This window comes from Echeneis naucrates, chromosome 18, assembly GCF_900963305.1.
Source record: "Echeneis naucrates chromosome 18, fEcheNa1.1, whole genome shotgun sequence".
NCBI classification, from domain to species: Eukaryota; Metazoa; Chordata; class Actinopteri; order Carangiformes; family Echeneidae; genus Echeneis; species Echeneis naucrates.
In genome coordinates, this window is record NC_042528.1 from 12,094,763 (window position 1) to 12,117,664 (window position 22,902).

At 40.9% G+C, this 22,902-nt stretch overlaps 1 protein-coding gene across 4 annotated transcripts in view; it reads left to right on the plus strand.

Annotated features, from left to right (window-relative positions):
• The window catches only part of sorcs2 (sortilin-related VPS10 domain containing receptor 2), a 292,041-nt gene that overhangs the window by 74,065 nt on the left and 195,074 nt on the right, over window positions 1-22,902 (plus strand). For all 4 annotated transcript variants that reach the window (XM_029526352.1, XM_029526354.1, XM_029526353.1 and 1 more), the window contains exon 2: window positions 17,168-17,235. In XM_029526352.1, coding sequence (XP_029382212.1) covers window positions 17,168-17,235 — 68 coding nt within the window. The remainder of the gene's footprint in view (window positions 1-17,167; window positions 17,236-22,902) is intronic.

The window sequence follows — 22,902 nt, forward strand, 5'->3', positions numbered from 1 at the left end:
AAGCCCCCCCAATGAAAAATCCAGCCCCCCCGCCAGCTCCTCAAATTAAGAATTTCTGGCGCCGTTACTGCCAAGGGACGCCATCAGGTAGTTGTAAATATCGATGTCACCTCCTGCCGTTCAGTGGGTTCATTTCCCATGAAAATGAAGGTAAATAGAAGGGACAATGAGAAAGACATATAAATGTCGAGTTTTGGCCGGTGGCCGGTTTTCACGCCGGTGGGCGTGGCTTTCCAAGTATGACGCGTCGCGCTCTGTCTCTATCACAGGACGCCCTGAGGAGGATTTTCCTTCAGACCCAGCACGGATATTGACTCGTATTACCCATATGATACTCGCACTTGTCAAAATTGCTATATCCTTACCAGATACTCATTTTAGCAGAGTATCCGGCTAAACCCAAGTAAATTGTTTCAAGATTGCAAGAGAAGTGACTTTTCGATATTTTCCTTCCATCCTGCACATTTGATATGTTTCAACTTCTCCCAGAAAGGAATAGAAAGATGAAGATGTCCAGGAAGAGAGCAGGGAGTTGTAGGAAACAATTCTACAGAGCAAAGCCCCTGATTTTAGGATAGATTTGCTTTTACAGCTGTTTTTTCTAGAGGATTGGTGGGTTTGCATACGGCAGTGAGCACAGCGGGTTATCTATCTACCTATCTGTAAAAGGGCACCTTCAGCCAATTCGAATGTTTTAAATAAGAAATCCACTTTTACTAAACCTAATATGGCCCTTTATCCCTGCCAACAAAAACCTGGATCCTATTGAGGGTGTAGAGCATTCAACAACTCACTTCAGCTCCCAGCCAAGGCTTTGTTTACAATATACCTCATACAGTTCGCTTAATGATGCACCACCTTACTTACTTCAGGGGCTTGGTTGGGGGGAAAAGGTTGCAAGGTCTGAAAGCCCTTTTCAGTCACAGCTGAGGTGTCTGGTTTTTACTGTGCTTTGACAGGCAGCAAGGCTTGGCCATGTGTCAAAGCACATTTGCATCCCACAATGGCTGAAGGAGCCTGGGTGTTTCTACTTGTTTAGACTTTTAACACTTGCACTGACCTCATTCTATAGCTGTGAGGCCTTGGCCTGAATGGGACCACACAAAGAGGTGGAACATAGAAACAGGGCTGTATGTAAGAGGAGGACAGACCATTGAAAATCTGAATGAATTCTGGCTATCTGCAGAGTTTTTAAGAGGGCCAACTCTAACAGAATTTTTATTTGTGTCCATCCACAGCCTGGACAGCTATGTTTTCAGGCTGGTGTATGTGTTAGAGTGCACACACTTCAAAATCCATTCCTCTTCTTTCACAGGGGCTAAATTAAGTGTGACGGTGCGTTTAAGTAGGACCAGAACTCTGTGTTTTTGCTTGCGGGAGATGGAGATGAAAGGGGCGAGAGGTTGCATGAAAAATGTGTGTGTCTGTGGATGTGTGAGCATTAGATTAATGGGAAGAAGGTGGTGATAACAGGGTGTTCGTCTGTGGCAAGCATGACCTTGTTCAAGACCTGGCTGGAGATCGAGGGATTAGAAACATTAAAGCTTTCTTTATGGTCCTGCATTAAATCAACGTAGGGAGGCTCGCCATAGCCCTCGCCATAGCCTGATGTGCACCTCCCAAAAACTACACGTCGAGGCACACAGACCCAGCGCAGCCCGAGAGGGCTGTGATTGGTGTGCTTGGTAGCAACGCATTCCGGTTTCGTATTTCCAGATTGCACAATGCCCACCATTTTTAAAGACCATAAACCAAGCCTAAGGCTTAAAACAAACTGCAGACCTCTTACCTCAATTCTGACACACAAGGTGAAGCCATGACCTGTCTAGAAAAGTGCGTGTTGACTCTGATTCAGTAAAGGAAAGCCAATACTGAAAAGGTCAGATTGTACTTAAGTCAATGTGAAAATTCCTTGTTATTAGCTCAGTAAATATTTTAAATGATTTTATGTTTTCAGTATCTACTTTCAAGTCCTGAACTGTTTATTTTTTTAATGATGTTTGATTTCAAGGAAAATAGATCATAAAGCAGAGGACGTATTAGGTTGTGGCTACTGTGTGATTAACATACTGTAGCACACACTCAGGATAGAGCACAGAGCCTGTCAGATGCAGCCCTCGTGCCCCCTCCGCTCCTTAGCATTAAAATTCACTTCACTCAAGGTATTACATGCTTTTTCCATAAAGGGCTACACCCACTCAGTCTAAATGCACCTGCTGAGCTCACACAAACTCCAGTTGGGAAGTGAATAGGCCTTTTGAACTTTGTTTTGATATACCTGCATGTGAAATATATCACTAACATATATGATCAAAAGGTGTTATCCATGTCATTATTTTTATTATGTGCACATATAGACAGTTTCGTATTTACATTTAATGGCCTTTAAAATAATAAAATAAAATGCACTTGTGGCAACATCACTGATTAAAATTGGGTTTGAGGTGAGATGTAGCCTTGCTGTGGATAAGGTGAGCTGAAACAAAGCTTAAGGAGAAAGTAAGGCTTTATGCGGTGTGATTGTGTATGCAAAACAAAAGTGGAGACATATTTACATTTTCTCTTCTTTTTTTTTTCTTTTTCTTTCTACAGAAAGTGCTGCCTCAACTGCATTTTGCACTGATAATGAAAAGTGGGTTTGTTTCCATAATGACTTACAGCGGGAGCTGCCACTATCAGCAAACAGTACTAAGCTCCATCTTCCAAACTCTGCCAACATAGCCAGTGTGTTCCCATCAGAGAAAGCTGCTCCAGCAAGATCTGCTTTATACTCCCTGAGTTTCACTGTTCAAACACCAGTCTCCTCCTCCACTCGATTGTTGAAATGAATTATTGCTTCACATTCTGTGGCACGTTCAAAACACACAGTGGTTGGAATCTTGTCTCTGCAATGTGTGACCCTTTAAACTGCTTCAATTCTGTTTTGTAGTAATGAGCAAGCCTTGGGGTTTCCCTCGAAGTCAGCACCTCCAGGTCAAACTGGATCTTTTCCCTGAATTCACTTCAAGATAATAATATATATATATATATATATAAAAAAAAATGGCAGCTCAGATGAACTTGGAAGCATGTGTGGGGTATAGATCCAAGTTTAGGCAATTTAGGCATACAAAGAAAGCGTTTATTATTATGTTGTTACAACTCTGTTAACCCCAATTAATGTTTCTCCCATTAAGGGGGGCGTTGGGGAGACAAGCAGTGATGGAATGATCTCATGAGGAGCTATGGGACCAGCACTGAGACATCATGTCCTGCCTCAGCTGACATGTAATGAAGCATCACAGCCAAAACGCACCAAACTCAATTATCCGTATTAATGCTCTGCGTGGTTGCAGCAGCCATGTTAGTCCTAATGTATTTACATAGCCCTTTGCTCTTAGCCACAGGCTAGTTGGCTTGGACATGGATGGGACATGAAAGAGGGCTTTCAGGATTCTGTGGAATATTTTTTTTTAATTGAGCTCCTCGTGGTTAGTAATAAGTAATTAAAAAACAAACAAACAAAAAAAAAATCCACAGATTAATCTTCAATATAAATAAGGGCCTTGTTGCTGCCAGAAGCTGTTATAGTTACTGCTACTACTTGTACCGCCTCACTATTGTTTTAGCCATGCCCTAATGTATGTACTTTATGGTCTAAGGGAAGCATCACTTAAAATTTGAAGATCATCTTGTATTGGAGAAGACCTGAAACTCGAGACTGAGACCATAAACTCATAATGTTTACTGAGCAATGAATGAAGTGAGAGTAAGGTCACTATCGGGTAGAATTCAATACAGTCTGACTTCTTTTTACAACGTGTGGGGTTGTCCACTGATGGTCATTAGATTGAATGAAAGTTTAAGGCGCTTCAGCATTGGCTTCACTTCATGCATTTTTATCTCCGGTCTGCTTGTTCTGTGCTGGTGTGTTTTTGAACCCCGATCATTGAGACCTGGGATAACACCATGTATCATAATGTATATGGATAAATAATGTCTCTCTTTTGTGTAATTAGAGGAGCACCCTGAACACATTTGCCCAAATTAAACCTTGAGCGGATATTCCAGTATGTTTAATGTTGTGTTCAATCCTTACACTCTGTACCACTTAGCCAAGTCATCTTTAACTCCCATTAAGAAAAGAACCCCAGACAATAATAGCTGTATTTGTTAATGATGCAAGGTTTAAGACTTTGCTATGTTGAGTTGAGTGTGGGATACAAAGTTTGGCAAAGTCTAGCTTCTGGTGTTATGAAAGAAGTTGGCAGTGGATATCCAAAAATAAAAAGCAAAGAAAAAAAACAAGCATGATTGGAAGAGAGACAGAGACAGAGGGAGAGGGACAGGGATTATGATAATGCAGAGACGGCAGCTGTTAAGCTGTGGCGAGCAGCTGTAGCCACTGAAGGGGATGAAGCCTGAGTCTAGGACAGGGGCCTCTGTCTATGCCACCTTGACAGTAAAGGTAGCCAGGACAAACACACACAGAATCAAACACTGCATGCAAATAAATGTGCAGTGGACATAAGTGGATGATTGCTGAATATATTAATGGCCTTCAGTCTGAGTAAATGGTAAAACACACCGCATCTTTATAGTGATTTTGCTGCCTTGAGGGCCATTCAGAAAGTTTTAGGCTAGGTGCGAGAGTTCTTTCAGAAAGGAATGTATCCACGTGGTTTGGCAGGGATATAGACCCCCGCCTGACCAGCAAGAGACCACTAACTTGAGTGTCTATGCAAACCGAGAGCATTGATATGCTATGATTTAATTACAAAGAGCCAGAAAGGTCCATACAATGTACTAAAAGGTGCTTAGTCTTTCTCTCACAGGTGGTCACTCTGTAGAGCCACTGATGGCCTTCTATCTATGAAGATTTTGTTCTGCCAGTTGGGGTTTTAGCAACAAAAATTTAATTTTGCTGCTAATTTAAAAAAAGTGTATTAATTTAACTCTGACTTTAAGACAATGAAGATCGCAGATTGCAGCTGTTTCTGCATCCAGAGGCATATGCTTCCTGATGTTTCTGACTTTTTGCAGCCCGTCAGGAGTTACTTTCTTAGGATGTTGCCCAAAGAGTGTTTCAATATGAAACAGCAACTGCCTAGAAAAATGTTATTTCTCATTGTCCGCCCTTTTTATGGTGTATTGAACCCTTGGGTTCTTCCAAAACCAAATCTAAATTTGGGCAAAAACCAATGCACATATCGCGCATTGAGACATCCTGGTGATGGAAGCAACACAAAATGAAACAATTTGGAAATGCAATAAATTCAACTTAACACTTTTTTTTTGTTGTTTTCAATTTGTTTTCAAATTGATACTGAAGCTCATTTTCAATTTTTTCAAAAACCAGCTAAGATCAGCTAACATGATGGCCATGGAGGATACAATTGGCTCTCTTGGTTCAAATGGCTCTGCAATTTGAGTCCCTGGTCCTTCATATACTCACTAGTCAGCATTTCTGTATAATTATCTCCAAACTATGTGCTTTTATAAATACTGTGGATTTTAAAACTTCAATGTTACATTTTTTAAGTTCATTTGTGAGTGAATTTTCCACCTTTATTCCGATAACCACAGTGAGAGGGAAAAGTATATTATAACAAGTAGAACAAAAATACAAAACAGACCTAAAGGGAGAATGTTTCTCCCTATCTGTTGTAAAACATCGTTCTTCAACTATATCAATGTTAGTGTTGCGTTTATATTTCACCAATTCCAAAATCACTATTCAGTCAATGTAGGTGTTAAGTAAATGCGGACTCAAAAATTTTGGGCGCCTTTCCAAATTTTCCTTGATCGTCTGTGCACTTCTGACTTTTATTTTGGTCTTTGTTGAAAACCAAGGTCAAGATCAAGAAATTAAAATAGTACTTTTAATTCGGAAATCTGAATGCTTCTATTACCTTTAGTAAAAAGTAAATGTATTAATTTTTAATTTTAACGTGACAGACAAGCCAATAATTCTCAGCAAATGCTACTGAGAATAAAAAGAGGTTTGATCTTAAGGTTTCAGCATCTCACACAACTTTTGAATGTATAAAAACTACCAGTTCTTTTCTTCTTAAGTGCCATTTTGAATCCAAATACAAAATTCAACAAAAAACCTTTCCGTTAGATACCTGAGTAAAAGCCTGTGTGCTCTGCTCTGACTGCTTTAGGGATTACAATACATGTCTAGGGTAATGTCATGAACCTCATCAGTTGCCCCCTTAAAGACCACCACTGATTAGTTCGATCATAGTGAAGTTGGATTCCTTGTCCCAGCAGCCCCATCAAACCCCATTGCCTGGTCCCCAGTAACCCACTTAGATCGATGGATAGATTTGAGAGCCAGAAGTCTTGTCTTAATCCCTCAGCTTCATTGATTGCCATCCCCATTACAATCCTCACGCTCCCAACCTCCCTGTCTTATTTTATTTTGAATGCCTCACTGTTACTTTCCTCCTCTATCCATCTCTTTCCCCCTTTTCTTACCTTTTGCAGTTATTCTCCAACTATAATTTATCTCTCTCTCTTGGCTTCATTCGATGTCTTACACCACCAGATGCATTCTGAAGTTTTTTTATTTTTTATTTTTTATTTTTTTTTGCTGTTTTAGCTATTTTCTTTTCCTCGCCATCTTCCCTTTATCTCATTATCTCCCATATCCTTTTTATCACCTCTTTTCTCATTCTCACAGCAATGGACTATCTTACATGTCAAGGCACCAAATAGTTCCTGCATCCTTGTCAGACAGCTGCAAACTTGTCCATTCCTGAAAGTTCATTGTCCATATATGTCCGGCATGCAAAGCATCCAGCAAGTGAAGTTAGAGCAACCACTGTAGAAACCCAGAAGTAGCAAAGGACAACAAAGAGAAAACACATTGTGCTCCCACTTATTAACAATGTGGGAGTTCAAATCATTTGGCTTTTTGAAGAAGAATTACAAATGTGGGAAACAAATTATCTCTTTGCTCTAAACAGGAATTAATTTTGTTGTCTGGAGCAAGTGTAGTTGGTACATCAGTACAATTCATTAAAGTCAGATATTTTGGGCTGCATTTGAACATCAGGATAGCAAATCACCTCTTAGATAGGGGGAAATGATGTCACATGAATGAATTCTGAATTTCTCTGAGCAGATTCATAAAGTATTTATCCGTCTATCATTGCGTTGATGATGTTCATATCAAATAGCTATGTTTCTGACAGATATTGGTGAATACTGACTTTCCGGTAGTTGATGTTATACCTACTGACTTGTGTGGGTTGCTTAATGCCGTCTCTTTGCTGCCTGGCTTGGGTGTCTCAGTCCAAAGAGAGCTCTGGAATGATGTCAGGGTCTGTTGCCAATAAAGCCAGTGAAGTAGATGCTGAAATTAAAAACAGATTAAGTAACTTCAGACTGTAGTCCGGGGCCAACAGGCACTGCAAGAGACACATATACTGTATAATTTCTGTTAGAACATTGTTGAGTGGAAATCTATTTAGTAAATCATATTAACTTGACTGAATTGTTCTGATGCTATATTGATTTTGCAGTGCACTTACAGCACTGTGTGCTTAGTCACTTGCTGTGAATGCATCCCATAATTTAAGAGAATCAGGGTGGATGCACATGTGTTTGTGGGAACATTATCAGCACCGACTTGATCGGAGCCAAATTACAGTTCTTCCTGAAAAATCCAGGGGAGGACAGAGTAAGCTTGAAGAGGGGAGGAAGACCAAATAGACGTAAAGAAGGTTAGAGAATGAAAAGATGCAGGCAGCAAAAGAGCCATTAGTCGAGAAATAATGACGCTAGCACAGGCTTCCTGTTTGTCTCATTTGACTAAATTAAGCATAATTAATCTCAATTGCTGTCTCCACTCTAGCTATTGAGATACTGAAACATTGTTTTTACATATACTGTAAGTGTAATAAGTGTAGTAACACTCACTCTAACCCTGTGTCTGCAAGTTTTACAGAGCTTTACAGCTGACCAATCCAGAAAATTTATAAATATCTTAGTATGATTATGACACTAGCTAATCAACCCTTTGTGAAACTCAGTTTGGTTGATAAACTAGGTTGAATGAAATCAGGTCATGTTTGGAGTAGTCTGACCCGTTGACTGGAGCTGAGCTACTTTACATTTGGGCATTCCTTCTATAAAGCCATTCTCCTCCCCCGTCTTTTCTTGTCACAGCCAGAGTCATCCATATGCAGAGCACAGAACCATATGTGAAATTTCTGAGAGACAACTTTATAAGAAAAAACTCAAACATATGAAATAACAAAAGAGCCTTAAAGTGGGTCTATAAAAGGATTAAACAAAATTTTGGATTTCTCCTACCACTTTCCATTTTGAATTTATACTTAGTTATGTTTATGTTTATGTTTAACAGAAATAGCACCCACCATCAGTAATACAGAGCTGCTCCCATTCCTTCTGACTAGAAAGAGTCTTGGGAGAGGGGTCAGCACAAACCTTTTGTGTGGACAGAGCACGGGCCGAGCAGAAGCAGAGGTCCATGTAATTGCCCTCCTCTCTTCTCTGCCTGAGCGGTTTAATGAATGGTGGCAATCTCAGACTACTGTCAAAATGCTAACTATTGCGCGGGTCACCGGCTGGGCCCATGATAAAGAACGTGGTGGAGGTCCAATGCAAAAACGACTTCAACCAGATGTGACTACTCAGTGGTGGCTGGTGTCCTGAGCCATTAGTGTGGTCATTGTATGGGGATAATGGGGAACTATTGGATGAATGAAGCACTTTATTTTATGTGGGCATGTGTATGTGTCTGAATGAGCAAGCGAGGGTCATAGAGAAGTTACAGGCACTAAAATGTCCTTTAGATAGCTGGTTAGAATTTGAGAGACATATTGACTAATAGTCACTTAGTTAAAAGGTCAGAGACCCTCAGATCACTTCAGCTACCCAGGTACAATTAGGATGACCCTCTTTTAGGGGATTTTTATTTGGTACAAAGCATTTTAACTGAGAAAGCTATGTCTATAGATCTACCAGGGTGACATGGACCAGTACTCCAGGAAAGAGATATTGTGCTTTCTTAAATTTTGAGTGTTTATTTTCAGGTTATTTAAAGAGCCGGTACATGTCACTTTGTAATTAAAACCTCCCTACCTGAACTCTTTTGAAGACACTGCAAATCAGGGTTTGTGGTAGATGCCACCCATTGGTTTGTGAACTGCCATTTTGAAGCCTCCTCGCATGCTCACCACTCCTTTATGCATGCCCCGATCCATAGTCTATTTTCCTCTAAATGGGACCATCATTTAGAAAATGATGATTTCATATTGAAGACTCGAAACTAAAGTATAGGACCATGAACTCATTAAGAAAACGTTTACTGAGCTGATAACTCTGTTGAGAAGTAGAACCGTTTCACATAGACTTCAATGACCTTACTTCCTGATAGTCATTAGATAGAATAATGTACATCAACTGTAAACCTCACCCTACAGACCCAGCATCTGTGTCAACTTATATATCCAGACTATGATTGTGACCTGGTGCTGATCAGAGCCCACCTGTCCAGAACAGCTGCATCTCCCCTTTGTCTCGATGGCACAGCTTTGACAGCAGCTAGATGCACATTTACACTGCTTTAAGAGAGCAGCTGTTACTCCGATGACAGCTGTTCCCTGTGTGGCTCTGTGTTTGTGTCTTTTGGGTGAAGCCCTAGCTGTGTAGCTGTTTATCATGGTTGAGCTAATTCAGTGTTTTTGAGTATTGATGTAGCCCAAACCAAAGAGAAATCTGATATGTTGTGTTTTTTTTTTACCCACCCCGACCTCTGCAAAATGGCTGTGCATGGCCATGGTCTAGAATATCACCAAAAACACAGCTCCGTCCTGCTATTTATAAGAACATATATGACATATAAACCATCTTAGTGAAGTTTTAGATCTCGTCTCAGCCTTCACTATGGAGAAGGTCAGTCAGCCAGTCAGAAGGTTGGGGTGTGGCTCAGGGTGGTAGTGTCATCGCAAAGTCAAAGACATCCTGACAATTGAATACAGACTGTATTCATCTCTCTGTGGACTGAAGCACTGTTATACTTTCACAGCAGTAATATTGAACCTAGAGCCAATTTTATTAACTCATCTTCTACCACTTTTCCATTTCCGGGTCGCAGGGGGTGCTGGAGCCAATCCCAGTTCACACAGGTCGCCATTCCATTGCAGGGCCAACACACAGGAACATGCAGAGGTCGCAACATACACTGTTGCGACCTCTGCAACCTTCTTATTTTGGGGCTGCAGCACTAACCACTACCCCGATGTGATGACAACAACACAAAATTTCAACTTATGGGAGAGACAGAACAGCAAGATGCTCCAGTCGCAAATCAGTGAGCAAGACAGCGATGTTGTCAAACAGTCAGTCAATTCCCAAATTTAATCAATGTGTAATTTTCGTTTGTGTCAAATGAATATAAAGTGGGCCTTATCTCTTTTTTTTTTTTTTTTTGTAAACAGACAAAATGAGTTCCTCCTTTTCTCTCCAGCTTGTGATGAGTTGTTTATGCGCGTGGTCTGTTTCTGTAGAAAGCGAAGTACCCTGTAGAGGATGAGGGGGGGGGGGGGTGTTACATGCTTTGATAGAGTATTTGTATTTCACTGTTTCTGCTTTGACAATGAATGAGAGCATTCTTTCTCTGGAGCTTCAGCGTCTGTCTGTCTGTCTGTCTGTCTCTATTCTCCCCCCCAGCCTCTTTCTTTCTCTGGCTCCTCCTCAGTAGCTGATTGATAGTGCTCTATTGACACTCAGTTGGGAGAAATGTCTGGAGGACAAACAGTGGTTGTCAAGCCGGAGTTCATGATCAACTTGACCATGAGCTTGAGTCTCAATGGGGTCTCTTGTAGCTCTTGTGTGGAGTCATCTAGGGGTCCTGACCACCCTGTTGACTTTCCCCCAATAAAAGCCATGAGCCTCATTGTCTCCTAGCTTACAAACAAGGAACCCACAGTGACGGATTATGTGGTCATGGTAGTACAAAATGGTTACAAGAGAGCAGTAATTCCTATAAGTCTGATCAGGTCATTCAGTTCATCATAAACTAAAATAAAAATCAAAATTAATAAATCAACACAAAGAATGCTTTTCTGTTGTTTATCATAAAATAAAGACATCATCTAAAACTTTGGTGATTTCAGCTCACAGTGTTTCCAATACTCGATGACTTTATGTGTAGGAACGTGATTCATTTCTGTTGAATTCAAACTCACTGGCATGGCGCAGCATTTCTAAACAAAAAAAAAAAAAAAAGAGGACTTTTTCATACCACTCTGGTTGGAATATCTGTCTATGCCAATTTTGCCCTTGAGTCCAACAAGCTGTAGGACGACTCTGCCAAGTTCCAGTCTTAATGCACTGCCCTGTGCACTAGAGGCAATAGAGGAATCTGGCTTCTGTGCTGTTCAGCAGTTTTGTCAGTGTGGGTTGGTATGCTGCTGCCAAATAAACGCTCTCTCTGCCTTCTGCCAGGAGTGATTTATGGCGGAATACATCCTTTGCCCTGTCCACTTCATCCCCAAAGACAAATTATTTTCCAATTGAGCAGAACTTAAGCCTTGAGGACTGACTAAATGTGGGGAGAGAGGAGCAGAATAATTCAGGACTGCTTAAAAAACAGACTGAACCAACTTGATGGAAAGATAAAGCATAGGCAAGATATTTAGAATCAGATTGTTGTTCTCTTTGCACTTGCAGGGAGGGAGATATTCTTCTTCAGTTGTCTAAATGGTCCCTCTGCAGCCTCACAGGGAAAAGAGTGGGCAGCATGTGAGTGTTAAGTTCACAAGTAGCCTCCCTCCACAAGGCGAAACTTCAAAGAGTGCAGAGGTGGGAGGGGCCAGTCAATATGTTTGTGGATTTTTCTAACACACTGTACTGCATATACTGTATTTTGGTCATGGCGTGGCAGGGCAGCCAATGGTACAGTGGTTAGTGCTGTTGCCTGTTGTTGTTTTCTGAAGCTCTTGGGGTTCCTTTGAGAAATGTTTGTCCTCACCAGAAGTGGATTCATCGCTGGGTTTTCTGGGTGAGAGCTGGTTCTGGACCAGTTGAGATCATCTGTGTTGTGCTGGTGGCTTACTCAATGTCTCTGTCAATTTCTCAAAAAAAAAAACATCTTTTTGGATCCAATAAACCAACATATTAATCATGTTGAGAAGAATGAATTTGCACAATTTTCATCATGGAGGGAATGTGGCTTGATATCAAAAGACCAACAAGTGTGTTCATGTAGGTGGATAAATAAAATACAACAAAAATGGACACGGTTTACTTACTGTTAACTGTTCAGTGAAGCCCAAGTGTGGAAAATCTTATCCTTGAATCAGAAATGCAGTGGTGTAACTTTCTGTCAGTGTGTTGATAGTCCAACTTTGCAGTGTCTCATTAGGAGAGAGACAGCTGTGCAGAAGCACCAGTTCAGTCCAATCAGCCAAAGACCAATAAGGGAATACTTGCTGCAGTCTGCATGAATCAGACGGCCTCACACAGTGACTTGTTCACATATTCACATGGGAAGACTATCAACTTTTTCTTCAGCAAAGAAAGTTTTTATGACAGAAGTGTTGCAAAAAAGCGGGTTGTACGCTGTCACGGCATCTGTTAGAGCTGTTATCAGCCTTGGCGAGCAAGCCTTTACCCAGGGAAATGTCCTCTGTTCTGTTTTTCTGGACTCCACAAATATCTTTGCAAGCCACCTTCCACCAGACTCCTAAGTTGAGGTTGCTTTGAGCCAAACGGCCCTGAGACTACACTGAGTGGCTTTAATAGCAGTCTGTGTGGTGGAAATTAGTCTAGAGCTCTCAAAACTCATTCACTTTGTCCCCAGCTGTAGTGCTCTGCTTTTACCAAGGTTTAGTTAAGTGTGAGGGGAAAAAAATAGATCCAAAAAAACAAAAAGTGTGCAGTTGAAGGCCGGTCCCACCTCATTGGAAGGTTTTTGAATTGTAACTGTGTCTAAATGCTACATGCTGTGTGGCCTTGTTTTCAGATTAGAGGACAATTTGAACCTTTTGGGCTTTTTGATCAAAGTGAGGTCTGAATCTTATTAACCCTTTTAGTGCCACATTACAAATATGCCCTTTAGAGTGAGCGGACTACTTTTAAATAGTTTTCTTCCTCTTTAAACGATGCATTTTTTTTTGCTAGTTAATTATTTTCATCTGCCCGTGTGTTACCTCAGGCTCTGTTTACATGGTGTGGATATTTGGAGAAATAAAATTTCATTTTGTATGTATGCAGAGTACATATTAAATGAAGTAAAGTTATCTTACAAAGTTGTAATTTTTAAAAATATCACAGAGTGTCAATATATTCAGGAGCAGCACAGCCTCAGCAAATTATATGTCAACAAACACTGTTCACTATAAGAGGAGCTCACAAAACAAGAAAAACGAAGGAGCTAAAAGTGTTCAATTATTGCTTATTTTATCGAGAAAATACTTTAAGAACTAGAGAATGCTTCAACTTATAAATGCGTTGGTGTTGTTCTAGAACTACTTTCAAATTTCTATCTTTATCTGATCAGGAGTTCTGCTCGTAGCTGTGACCTACAACTTGAAGGTCGTGGGTTCAGTTCAGCCTAAGGCCTTACTTTCCTCCCACCGTCCAAAGACATCATGTTTGGGTTAACTGGTGACTCTAAATTGCCCATTGGTCTGACTGTAAGCGTGAGTGGTTGTTTGTTTTTGTCTGTCACTGTGTGTTGGCCCTGCAATGGACGGAGACCTGTCCAGGTTGTACCTCGCCCTTGCCCAATGCAAGCTGGGATTTGCTCCAGCATGTAGTTGCACTATTATACTATTACTATTTCTGTTATCGCCAGAGAGAAACAAATGATACAGGCATGTGCTTGCTTTCTACATTAAGATGTATCAGGAGTGTCCACATTGCACAGAGTTTGCAGCCTTACTGACCGAGAGCAACTACCTTCAAGACAGTGTGTTGGCAGCTGCCTCCAGGCAGCACCCCTTGGCCCATCAAGCTCCCTCTGCCTAAAGGCAGCCTGTTTTTTCACTCGCTCTGTTACCTAGAGCTGCAAACCAGCCTGTCAATCACACCTCTAGGCCCCTCTGTGCTGCCTGACCCACTGGCAATCTTGCCATGACAACGCAAATCCCAGCAGACCTTCCTGTCAAGATCAGGAGTTCTCAGAAATATGAAAGACAAGTGCCTCCGATCCACTGCACACTTATGGGGTTTGAGCCCTGGACCAAGATGTCTCATTGATATGAATAATACATCCTTATATTAAATGGATTATGGTGGAAGTTTTCACAAAGAAAATAATACATTTACAGAAACTGCAGACTACATCATTTATACAATTCCCTTTGTTTTAGTGGGTACATGGTATGTAATAATAAAAATAATTACCATAATAACTTTTATATAGCATCTTTAAAAACAGTTTACAGGACGTTTACAAATTAATAATAATGTATTCTCTCTGAGAACAAAATTAGAGCTTACAATAAATGGCATCTGGGAATAAATTCAGCTATCTCAGATGCTTATCTGAAAATGCCGTGGCCAAATTTAAGGAGAATATTCAGAGATCATTTGCTAAAGTCAATAGAGGGCTTCTCCCCTACACCGACTGATGACTTTGTGAGTAGCACTATGGCCTCACTGTGTTCAAATCTTGATTCTGTGGCTTCTCTGACAAAGAAAGTAATGACTGAGAGGAGGCTGGCACCTTGGTATAGCCCTCAAATTCGTGCCTTAAAGAGAACGTCATGAATATTGAAAAGGAAGTGGGCGTCCAGTAATGCAGATGAATTCTACTTAGCGTGGAAAAAATGTAAAGAAAATAAGAAAGCTGTTCGGATTATTAGAAGCTCCTACTATTCCGCATTGATAGAAGGAAACAAGTACAGTTCAAGGTTTCCCTTCAGTACTTCAGCCAGGTTGACAGAGTCAGAGCTCAGTGGAAACATCGATCCCTTTAGCTCCCCCCTCTCGTTCTCTTTCTCTCCCTCTGTCTGTCTCTCTGTGGCTCTCTCTCACTCTCTCCCTCATGCATGTACATTACGACTTCATTTTATTTATTTATTATTTATATTTCTGTAACTTTGTTTCTTCCTGTAGTTTGTGTTTTGTCCCTCCCGTCCTCCCTCTTCCTGTCCCGCCCTACAGGTGCTGAAACATCTCTGCTCCATGTTCCTGCTCAGTACCTGCTGCTGCCAGAGTTACCTTTAGTTATCATTACACACTACTAGTCACTTCTCATTGTAACCTCTTCTTCTCTACTACTGCTAATATTTATTAGTGCACATTTAGAACTACCAGGTTGCAATCACTGTAAGTTTTTTTTTCTCTCACTTTCTCTCTCTCTCTCTCTTTCCTCCTCTCTCAACCCAACCAGTCAAGGCAGATGGCTGCCCCCTCAGCCTGGTTCTGCCCGAGGTTTCAGCCTCTGAAAGGAAATTTTTCCTCGCCCCTTTCTCAATGTGCTTTGAGTTTGATTTGATTTGATTTGATTTGAATCAGGCCAGAACAGAAATAAAAATTAGCTTAAGAGGGAACAATACGTGGATCAGGGGCTCTACATGCATACACCTGCACAAACAAAGCAGAAGCGATAACAGGGTGTTACAGAGACAACTAGAGAAATAAAAAGAAAACATCTGATAAAAACGTGTGAATGAAAATGAGCTTTAAGAAGTGATTTAAAATAAGTTAATAAGTCAGCTCCTCATGCAGCTTGTTCCTGGGCCAAAAAGCCCTGACAGCAAAAGTACAGTCACATCGAGCTTTCAGCCTGAACCAGAAGTTCCCCACCCAAGGCTCCACTAAGATAGCTCAGACTACACTACTGTTTTAACATGAATAATGCTTTTGTAAGTCAGAAATGAAAATTGAAAATCCTGATGACAGCCCTCATTTTGTTGACAGTCCAGACCTTCTCTTAAGAGGGGTATACTACGAAGGTGACATTGTCTCACAATGAAGATACATGGAATTCATTTAGATTAGAGCCAAATCAAAGTGAACTTCATTTGATTTGTTTTATTTGTGACAAAGTCTGAGCAATTTTCTAATTACAATTCTATTAATTGTAGAGCAAGCAGTACAAAATGGTTTTGACAGCAAATTCGGACCAAGCACAAAAATATAATCCAAAGTGGTTTTACTCTTTTCGTGTAATGTGGATGATACACTGCGTAACATATTGAGTGTTAATGTTATCTTAAGCAAACAAGCAGAAAAATTAGAGGAGAAAGAGGCAGGAGGCAGATAATACAGTCTCAGAGGAACTGGCCCTTGCAAACAATGAAGGGCGACCAATCATGGAGGGGATGCAAGGGGCTATTGTTTACTATACTATATACTATATACTATACTTTCAGTTTATTCAGAGGGGATAGAAGTCTTCCTAATCTAAATAGGAATTTAATTTAAAATTTAAATTCATCTTTTTAAATGAGAAACAATTAGGTTTCTTGCCCATTAATGCCACAGTGAGAGGACATTGTGCAACCCTCCCCTGTATAAAAGAAATCTAGAGCTGGATAATAAGAAAACAGAGCTGGAAATCAAGAAACTAAAACTTGAGATCGAAAAACTGGAGTATGAAAAAAGGTACCCTTTAATAAATAATAAAACACATGCTGTGATGTGACTGTGACTTTTTTTTATTGCTGCGTGCAGATTTGCGATGCTGCGTGCATGATGGCCCTGTTACTGTAAGTGCATAGCTTCATTTGGTTGCATTGCTTCAATATGGTTCAACAAGATTGCATATGTAACGTATTCCCTCACCTGAGAATCTGTAGCCTATCGCTCATAGAGAATATCGTCAGAAAACGCCAATTGATCACTCTGGTCTAAAATAACTCTTTCCCTCTGCAGAGCACCTCTAACAATTTGGGCACCTAAATCCACTGTGAAGAAACGGTGAGACAATGTTCAAGAAAGATGATCAGTGAAAGTGCGGTGCTTTTTATAGCCGACTTTAAGATGAAACTCGGATCATAAACTGGTCCAGACCAGGATATGTTCCGTTGCAGCATAAGTTACCATGGTGATATAGCCATCTTGAAATAGAACAACCTTTGTGACAAAAGTCTGGCTTTATGCTCAACGTACCTCGCTAACACACTAATCTCGCTTCATAGTACACCCCTCAGGTCCTATGTCTAACTGTATCTCTCTGCTTCATCTTCTGTTGCAGGTCATCCTTATCCTGACCAAGTACTATCACGCTGACTCCACGAAGGTGCTGGAGAGCTCGCTGTGGAGGTAGGCCAAATGTTCCCAATGCTTTAACTCTGCCTGGATATCTATATGGCATGTCTAGGCCTCGGCTTCTCTTTTTTCAAGGGAGGTCAAGGGGCGTGCTCTGTTATCTCTCAGCTGTGTCCTCTCAAGGATACAAGGGTGATACAGAGCCTGGAGTGCGAGGACGGACAAATCATCAGCGAGTGCAGTGGGGGGTGCAGAGCGGAGACCAGCACTGGGAGGCCAGTGTGGGCATCTGTTTGGGCAGATAGGATATCAGCATGGCACAGGGTAGGACAGCGGGCACCAGCAGTGCCAGGGAGAGGGGTCAAGTCTGCCTGGCAGTGCTACCTCTATTTGGCAAAGCTAACACTCACCAAATAAACTTCACACTGCGCTTGCTTTTGAGTGGCACAAAAAGCATCACTCTGTAGTCCAGGACAACTGTATCTGCGCGTATATTCTCATTTTCCATCTCCACTTCCAGCTAGGTGCTGCTACGTAACTGAGGCTGACCTTCTCATAGGCAAGAGGTTGGTAGAGACTTAATTAGATTACAATTTCCCAATAAAACCTCAGAAACTAGTAAAGACAGGGCTCATAACACTGGCTAAGATTAGCTGTCTAGAAGACATTTTAGAAAATAATAGGTTTCTGATGGTGGTGCTTAATTCATGCCATTTACCTCACTGAGGGCTTCATGACTTCAAAGCTTCAGCCTCTCATTAGCCCACAAGCTGACTGCCTGCCTCCCTGGAGGACGGATATGAATAATGTACATATTTTTATCCTGCTCCTGTTGATGTTTTAATTGTTGCGGTCTATGAATAATGCTCTAGATTTGCACTGGACAGCCTGCTTGAGAAAAGGAGGGGGGGGGGGGGGGGCAACACAGTAAATGGTCAGATTTAATCTGAATTTAATCTAAATTGGCAGAGGCAGAAGAAGCTGTCAGGCTGCCTGTTAGCATCATTGTCCGAAAGACACAAATTTGCATTAAATTAGCATGTTTTCAAGCGGTCCATACGGCTCTCGGACCACATCTTGGTAGGTATGGTAGATTGCAGTGGGGGTGTAGGTTCTGTATAGCTGTCAGCTCAATGTGATGTGTTGTGGACAGACAAGATTCACTGGCTTATTCAGGCTTTGAAGACCTCAGGCTGCAAGATAAAAAAATTAGGACAATGGGAGAAGAGGAGATGGGTTTGGCGCCTTTCCCTGTCAGGTGAAGACGCCAGATTGCACACCGAGGGGAAAGTTAAGTTAACAACTCAGAGAAGTTTTTTCAGGGCAATTGAACTGAGAACCTTTTGGATCATCAGTGGTCTGTTGAGCATTGTCTTGTGTCAGTAAGCAAATGACACAGTCAGTGTTTTCACAGTTGAGCACCTGTAACTGAGGGGCAGGTAAACTCTAGATATTAGCCAGTGTCATTCCCTTCTGTGTCAAGTTTTTGTTTAACCAAAGCCGAGTTCAGAGCAGACTTCTTGGTTTTCAGTTGCATTATCACATGTGAAGTTGCCAGCTCATGCAGTGGAATCTTAACTACAACCAAGCTTTGTGCCATGTCCGTATTTTCTCATGTGCTATGGAGAGTCATATCAGTTCTCAGGCTTTGGCTTTGGTGCTGGGTCTTTAATTATCACAGCCTGTTGCTCGAACATGTCTGTCCAGTCTATTATGGCTGGCACAAGGTCCTATGTTATAACATGGCTGATACAAGGAGCTCCAAACAGCTCCTCTCATTCACTTCACAAGAAAGGCTTTCTTTGTCAAGGACAAGAAATAAGAGATCAGAACCTACTCAGAAACCACCTGAAGCGTTCTACACAGTTTTTGCTTGTCCTTTAAATATTAAAGTCAAATTGAGAAATTGTACGTGTGGCGAGATAATTCAAATGCATCCAACCGTTAGTATATTAGAGAAGTCTACGTTCAGTCACTGGCCAACTAATGCTTGAGTACTCAAGTTTTTCTCAAGTGAATACAGCAAACTGAAATAAAAAAAAATTGGATACAAGACAGGCAGCAAAAGTGAACTTAGACTTGGTCAGAGAAGTGAAGCCAAGGCTGAAGAGCCTTAAACCTTCATTCTATCTAATGACCAACAGGGAGGGCGACTCCACTGCTTCTGAAAAGAAGCCAGACGCTACTGAAGTTTATTACCTTCGTAAATGTTTTCCTCATGGATTTATGGTGTCAGTCTGTCATTTCAGTTTTTCTTCAATACAGCTTGTTATCGATTTTATAGCTGATTTAGAGATAAAAGACGATAAAGCAAAAGGAAGCACTGGGGGTGTGGCTACAGTGTGATTTACAGACCGTACCACCCAATCAGGACAGAATTCAAGGCAGGTCCAGCCCTCACTGCTCCACAGCCCCACCTTTTCTTCCAACTATGATTTCTACTGAGTAAAAAAAAACAAACAAAAAGCAAAACAAGACAGGCCAACAAACAAGTTAAAACTTTGAAGCTTCATAATGGCAATTCAAAAATCGATGTGTGACATGATGGTGGGTATTCACTTGGTGTTATGAGAAGATTTAGGGGAGTTTTCCAAATGTTTTCATTATGGATTGTAATGGGTTATTTAATGATTAATTGCTACTATTGGTTAAACACTGTGGGCCTGCTTTGTGTCAAGGGAGGCATTTTTTTTTTTTTTTTTCAAACTGCGGAAGTGCCAAAATACTCAATCACTGCCTTCACTTATAATCAGGGCCTTAAAACATGCTGTCAGGACTTTTGTTTTTGTGATGTCACAACAAAGTAACAAAGAACATCTCCTCTGAGAAGCCTGAGAGAGGAGTTGGAAAACACTGACGGTTTTTAGTTTGTAAAAGTACAAACATACATTCCTATAGATATTGACGCTTCAAATATAGGACCTTTAACATTCCACAAGTCTTTGAAGACCAGAAAAGAAACTATTCTTTGACTTGGCCCCTTTAGTTTTCAGTTCTAAACAGTAAACATTTAATAGACTGAAAATATAAGATGGTGACAATTGTCAAGCTGAATATGAAACACAATGAGTTCCCACCCTGTCTTGTTGTGTTGAGGAAACTTAAATAAGGAATTATTCTAACCTGATATTATCACTTAGTCACTTTGTCCTGACACGTGTTTTAAACACATCCTTTAGATCTCATCAGAGTACACAGAGGACAAAGTTGCTTGTAGATTACACAAAGATGTGAGGATTTGCCACTGCATTATCAAACACTCTGGTAACTCAAGGGTGACGGAACTAATCTTAAGAATTTGTTGCTCCAAGTCAAACCACAAAGGACTCCGTAAACCTTTCAAACCTTAAACTGAAAGGAACAGATGTGTGAAGTTTTTTGTTGTTGTTGTTTCTCATTCCTCAGTTTAAATGTCTCTTATTTTTAGATGTTACAGAGGGCTTCTTACATCAGTCAGTGACTGTATACGGTTGGATGGATAGGATAACATCCTGATTTCACTGTCTTAGAAAGGGCGAATTCCTGTTTCAGTAGCTTTGAAAAATGCATTTCTTAAATCCACCCATCCATCTTCTACCGCTTTTCCATTTCCGGGTCGTGGGGGTTGCTGGAGCCAATCCCAGCCAACGTTCCAGGCAAGGGGCGGGGCCACCCTGGGCAGGTCGCCAGTTCATCAAAGGGCCGACACACAAAGACAAACAGAGACGAACAACCACTCACGCTCGCATTCACACCTACGGACAATTTAGAGTCAACAATCAACCCAAACATGCATGTCTTTGGATGGTGGGAGGAAACCCACGTAGACACAGGGAGAACATGCAAAATATGCACAGAAAGGACCCAGGCTGAGAACCAGACCCGCAACCTTCTTATTGTGGGGCAACAGCACTAACCACTACACAGCCCTGCTGCACCGTTCGCTGCGGTTTTATAAATTCTTTCATTTCATTTTGGTAAAATGAAATTACTAATGTGTCAAGTGCCAACCCTCCGCCCATTTGTTTTGTGAACTACTGTTTGCTGTACTCTGTCCTCATTGTCAGGTGTCATTTTCCCATTGATTTCAATACATTCTGATTAATCATTTTTATGTTTTAAAAGGGATAAATTTGCACAAAATTGCATCCACAACAATAAATTCAACAACAACAACTAAATCAAACAGCTCGTATAGTAAGATATGCTGCTGAACATTGCTATCTGAATTTAAATGCAATAATTCTACTTATTTAGGATTGAGATGTGTTGAATTGCCTTGTCATCCATAACCACAGACCTATTTGCAATGATACTCAAAGTGCCAATGCTTTGCGCTGGATTTTATTTATCACTCATTCATCAGCTTGCCCCACTACCGGAGTGGCTGGGGAGAGAAACACTTTGCCAAAATGTGTATGTGTGCAGGTGTGTCCGCATTGTACTCACATGCGATCATTTTGGGGTATCAGCAAAATATCAGCTGAATCAAAGAAGGATGACAGCAAAGTAAAACAAAAGTGCCTCCACCATGTCTTGCCCGTTTTCTCTTCTTCCTCCCTACTTTCTCTCCAAGTCAAGCTCAATGTGTTGCATTTTCCACAAGGCTGCTATTTAAAGCTGGGTTCAAGATGCAGCACAATAAGGGAAATGAAAAGAGTTGATACAGGTAGTTGAAGGTTTGATGATTCTTGCAGTAATTGTAGGTTATGATAGCAGCAAAAACACTAATTTGGTAGAGGAGAGAAGATGAAAATTGTGCATTTAAGAAGATGAAGAAAATGGTGAAAGAGTCTTTTACAATTGCTTGACTGATTTCTGCGTTATTGAATAAATTCTATGTCTTGGTGTTTATGGCTTCCTGCATAAATGTAATTTTATCCAGCTCCTATATATATGTCTCCTGTCTTTGTCCTGAAAGGTCTCCCATCTCAGGCTTCTCTCTGGAGCTCTATTGACAATAGGCCAGTGAGTCGATCAGATGAATTTCACTTCTGACTGGGTGGCTGTTTACAGAGTGATCAAAAAAGACAAACAAAAGACCTCAACATATTTCAGGGAAATTATTGATTATTTGATTTCTGATCAAGGGAGCCATGACATTCTCCCTTAAGAGAAAACTGAAATTAATTAAAATTTAGGAATGAGTTAAAAAACAACAACAACAACAAAAACAAAAAACTCCAATCCACTACTCATTTATTCATTCGTCTTCTACTACTAATCCTTTTCTGGGTTGCGGGTGTGCTGCACCCAATCCTAGTTCACATTGCGTGAGGGCGGGGTACACCCTGGACAGGTCGCTAGTCCATTGCAGGGCCCAAGCTACTGTTGATGGTGTCGATTTGCCTCAACTGCTGCTTCCAGCCTTATTACCATGGCGACATCTCAGTTCAAATTTCCATACATCCTGGATTGGTACATTTCAGACATGGGTAAGTTCGTAAATACTCACAAATGCTTCGCTATTACAAATGCATTGATGATTAGTGCTCTCTTCAGTCCAGATCATGTTTCCCCCAAACTCAAACTAGGAGAGGGCCATGAAGTAGAAAGATGTGCTTTTAGGCTTAATCAAGACAGAATGTTTAATTTCCCCTCTGCTTTTCCTTTTCACCTCATTCTCTTCATTTCCAGTAATTTATTTCCCTCTCAGGCTGAATCTGTCTGTTTTGTTTCTTTCACTCTTCACTTTCACTGGGTTCCTCCCTCAGTCCAGATGGTCCAGGGTGCTGTAAATAT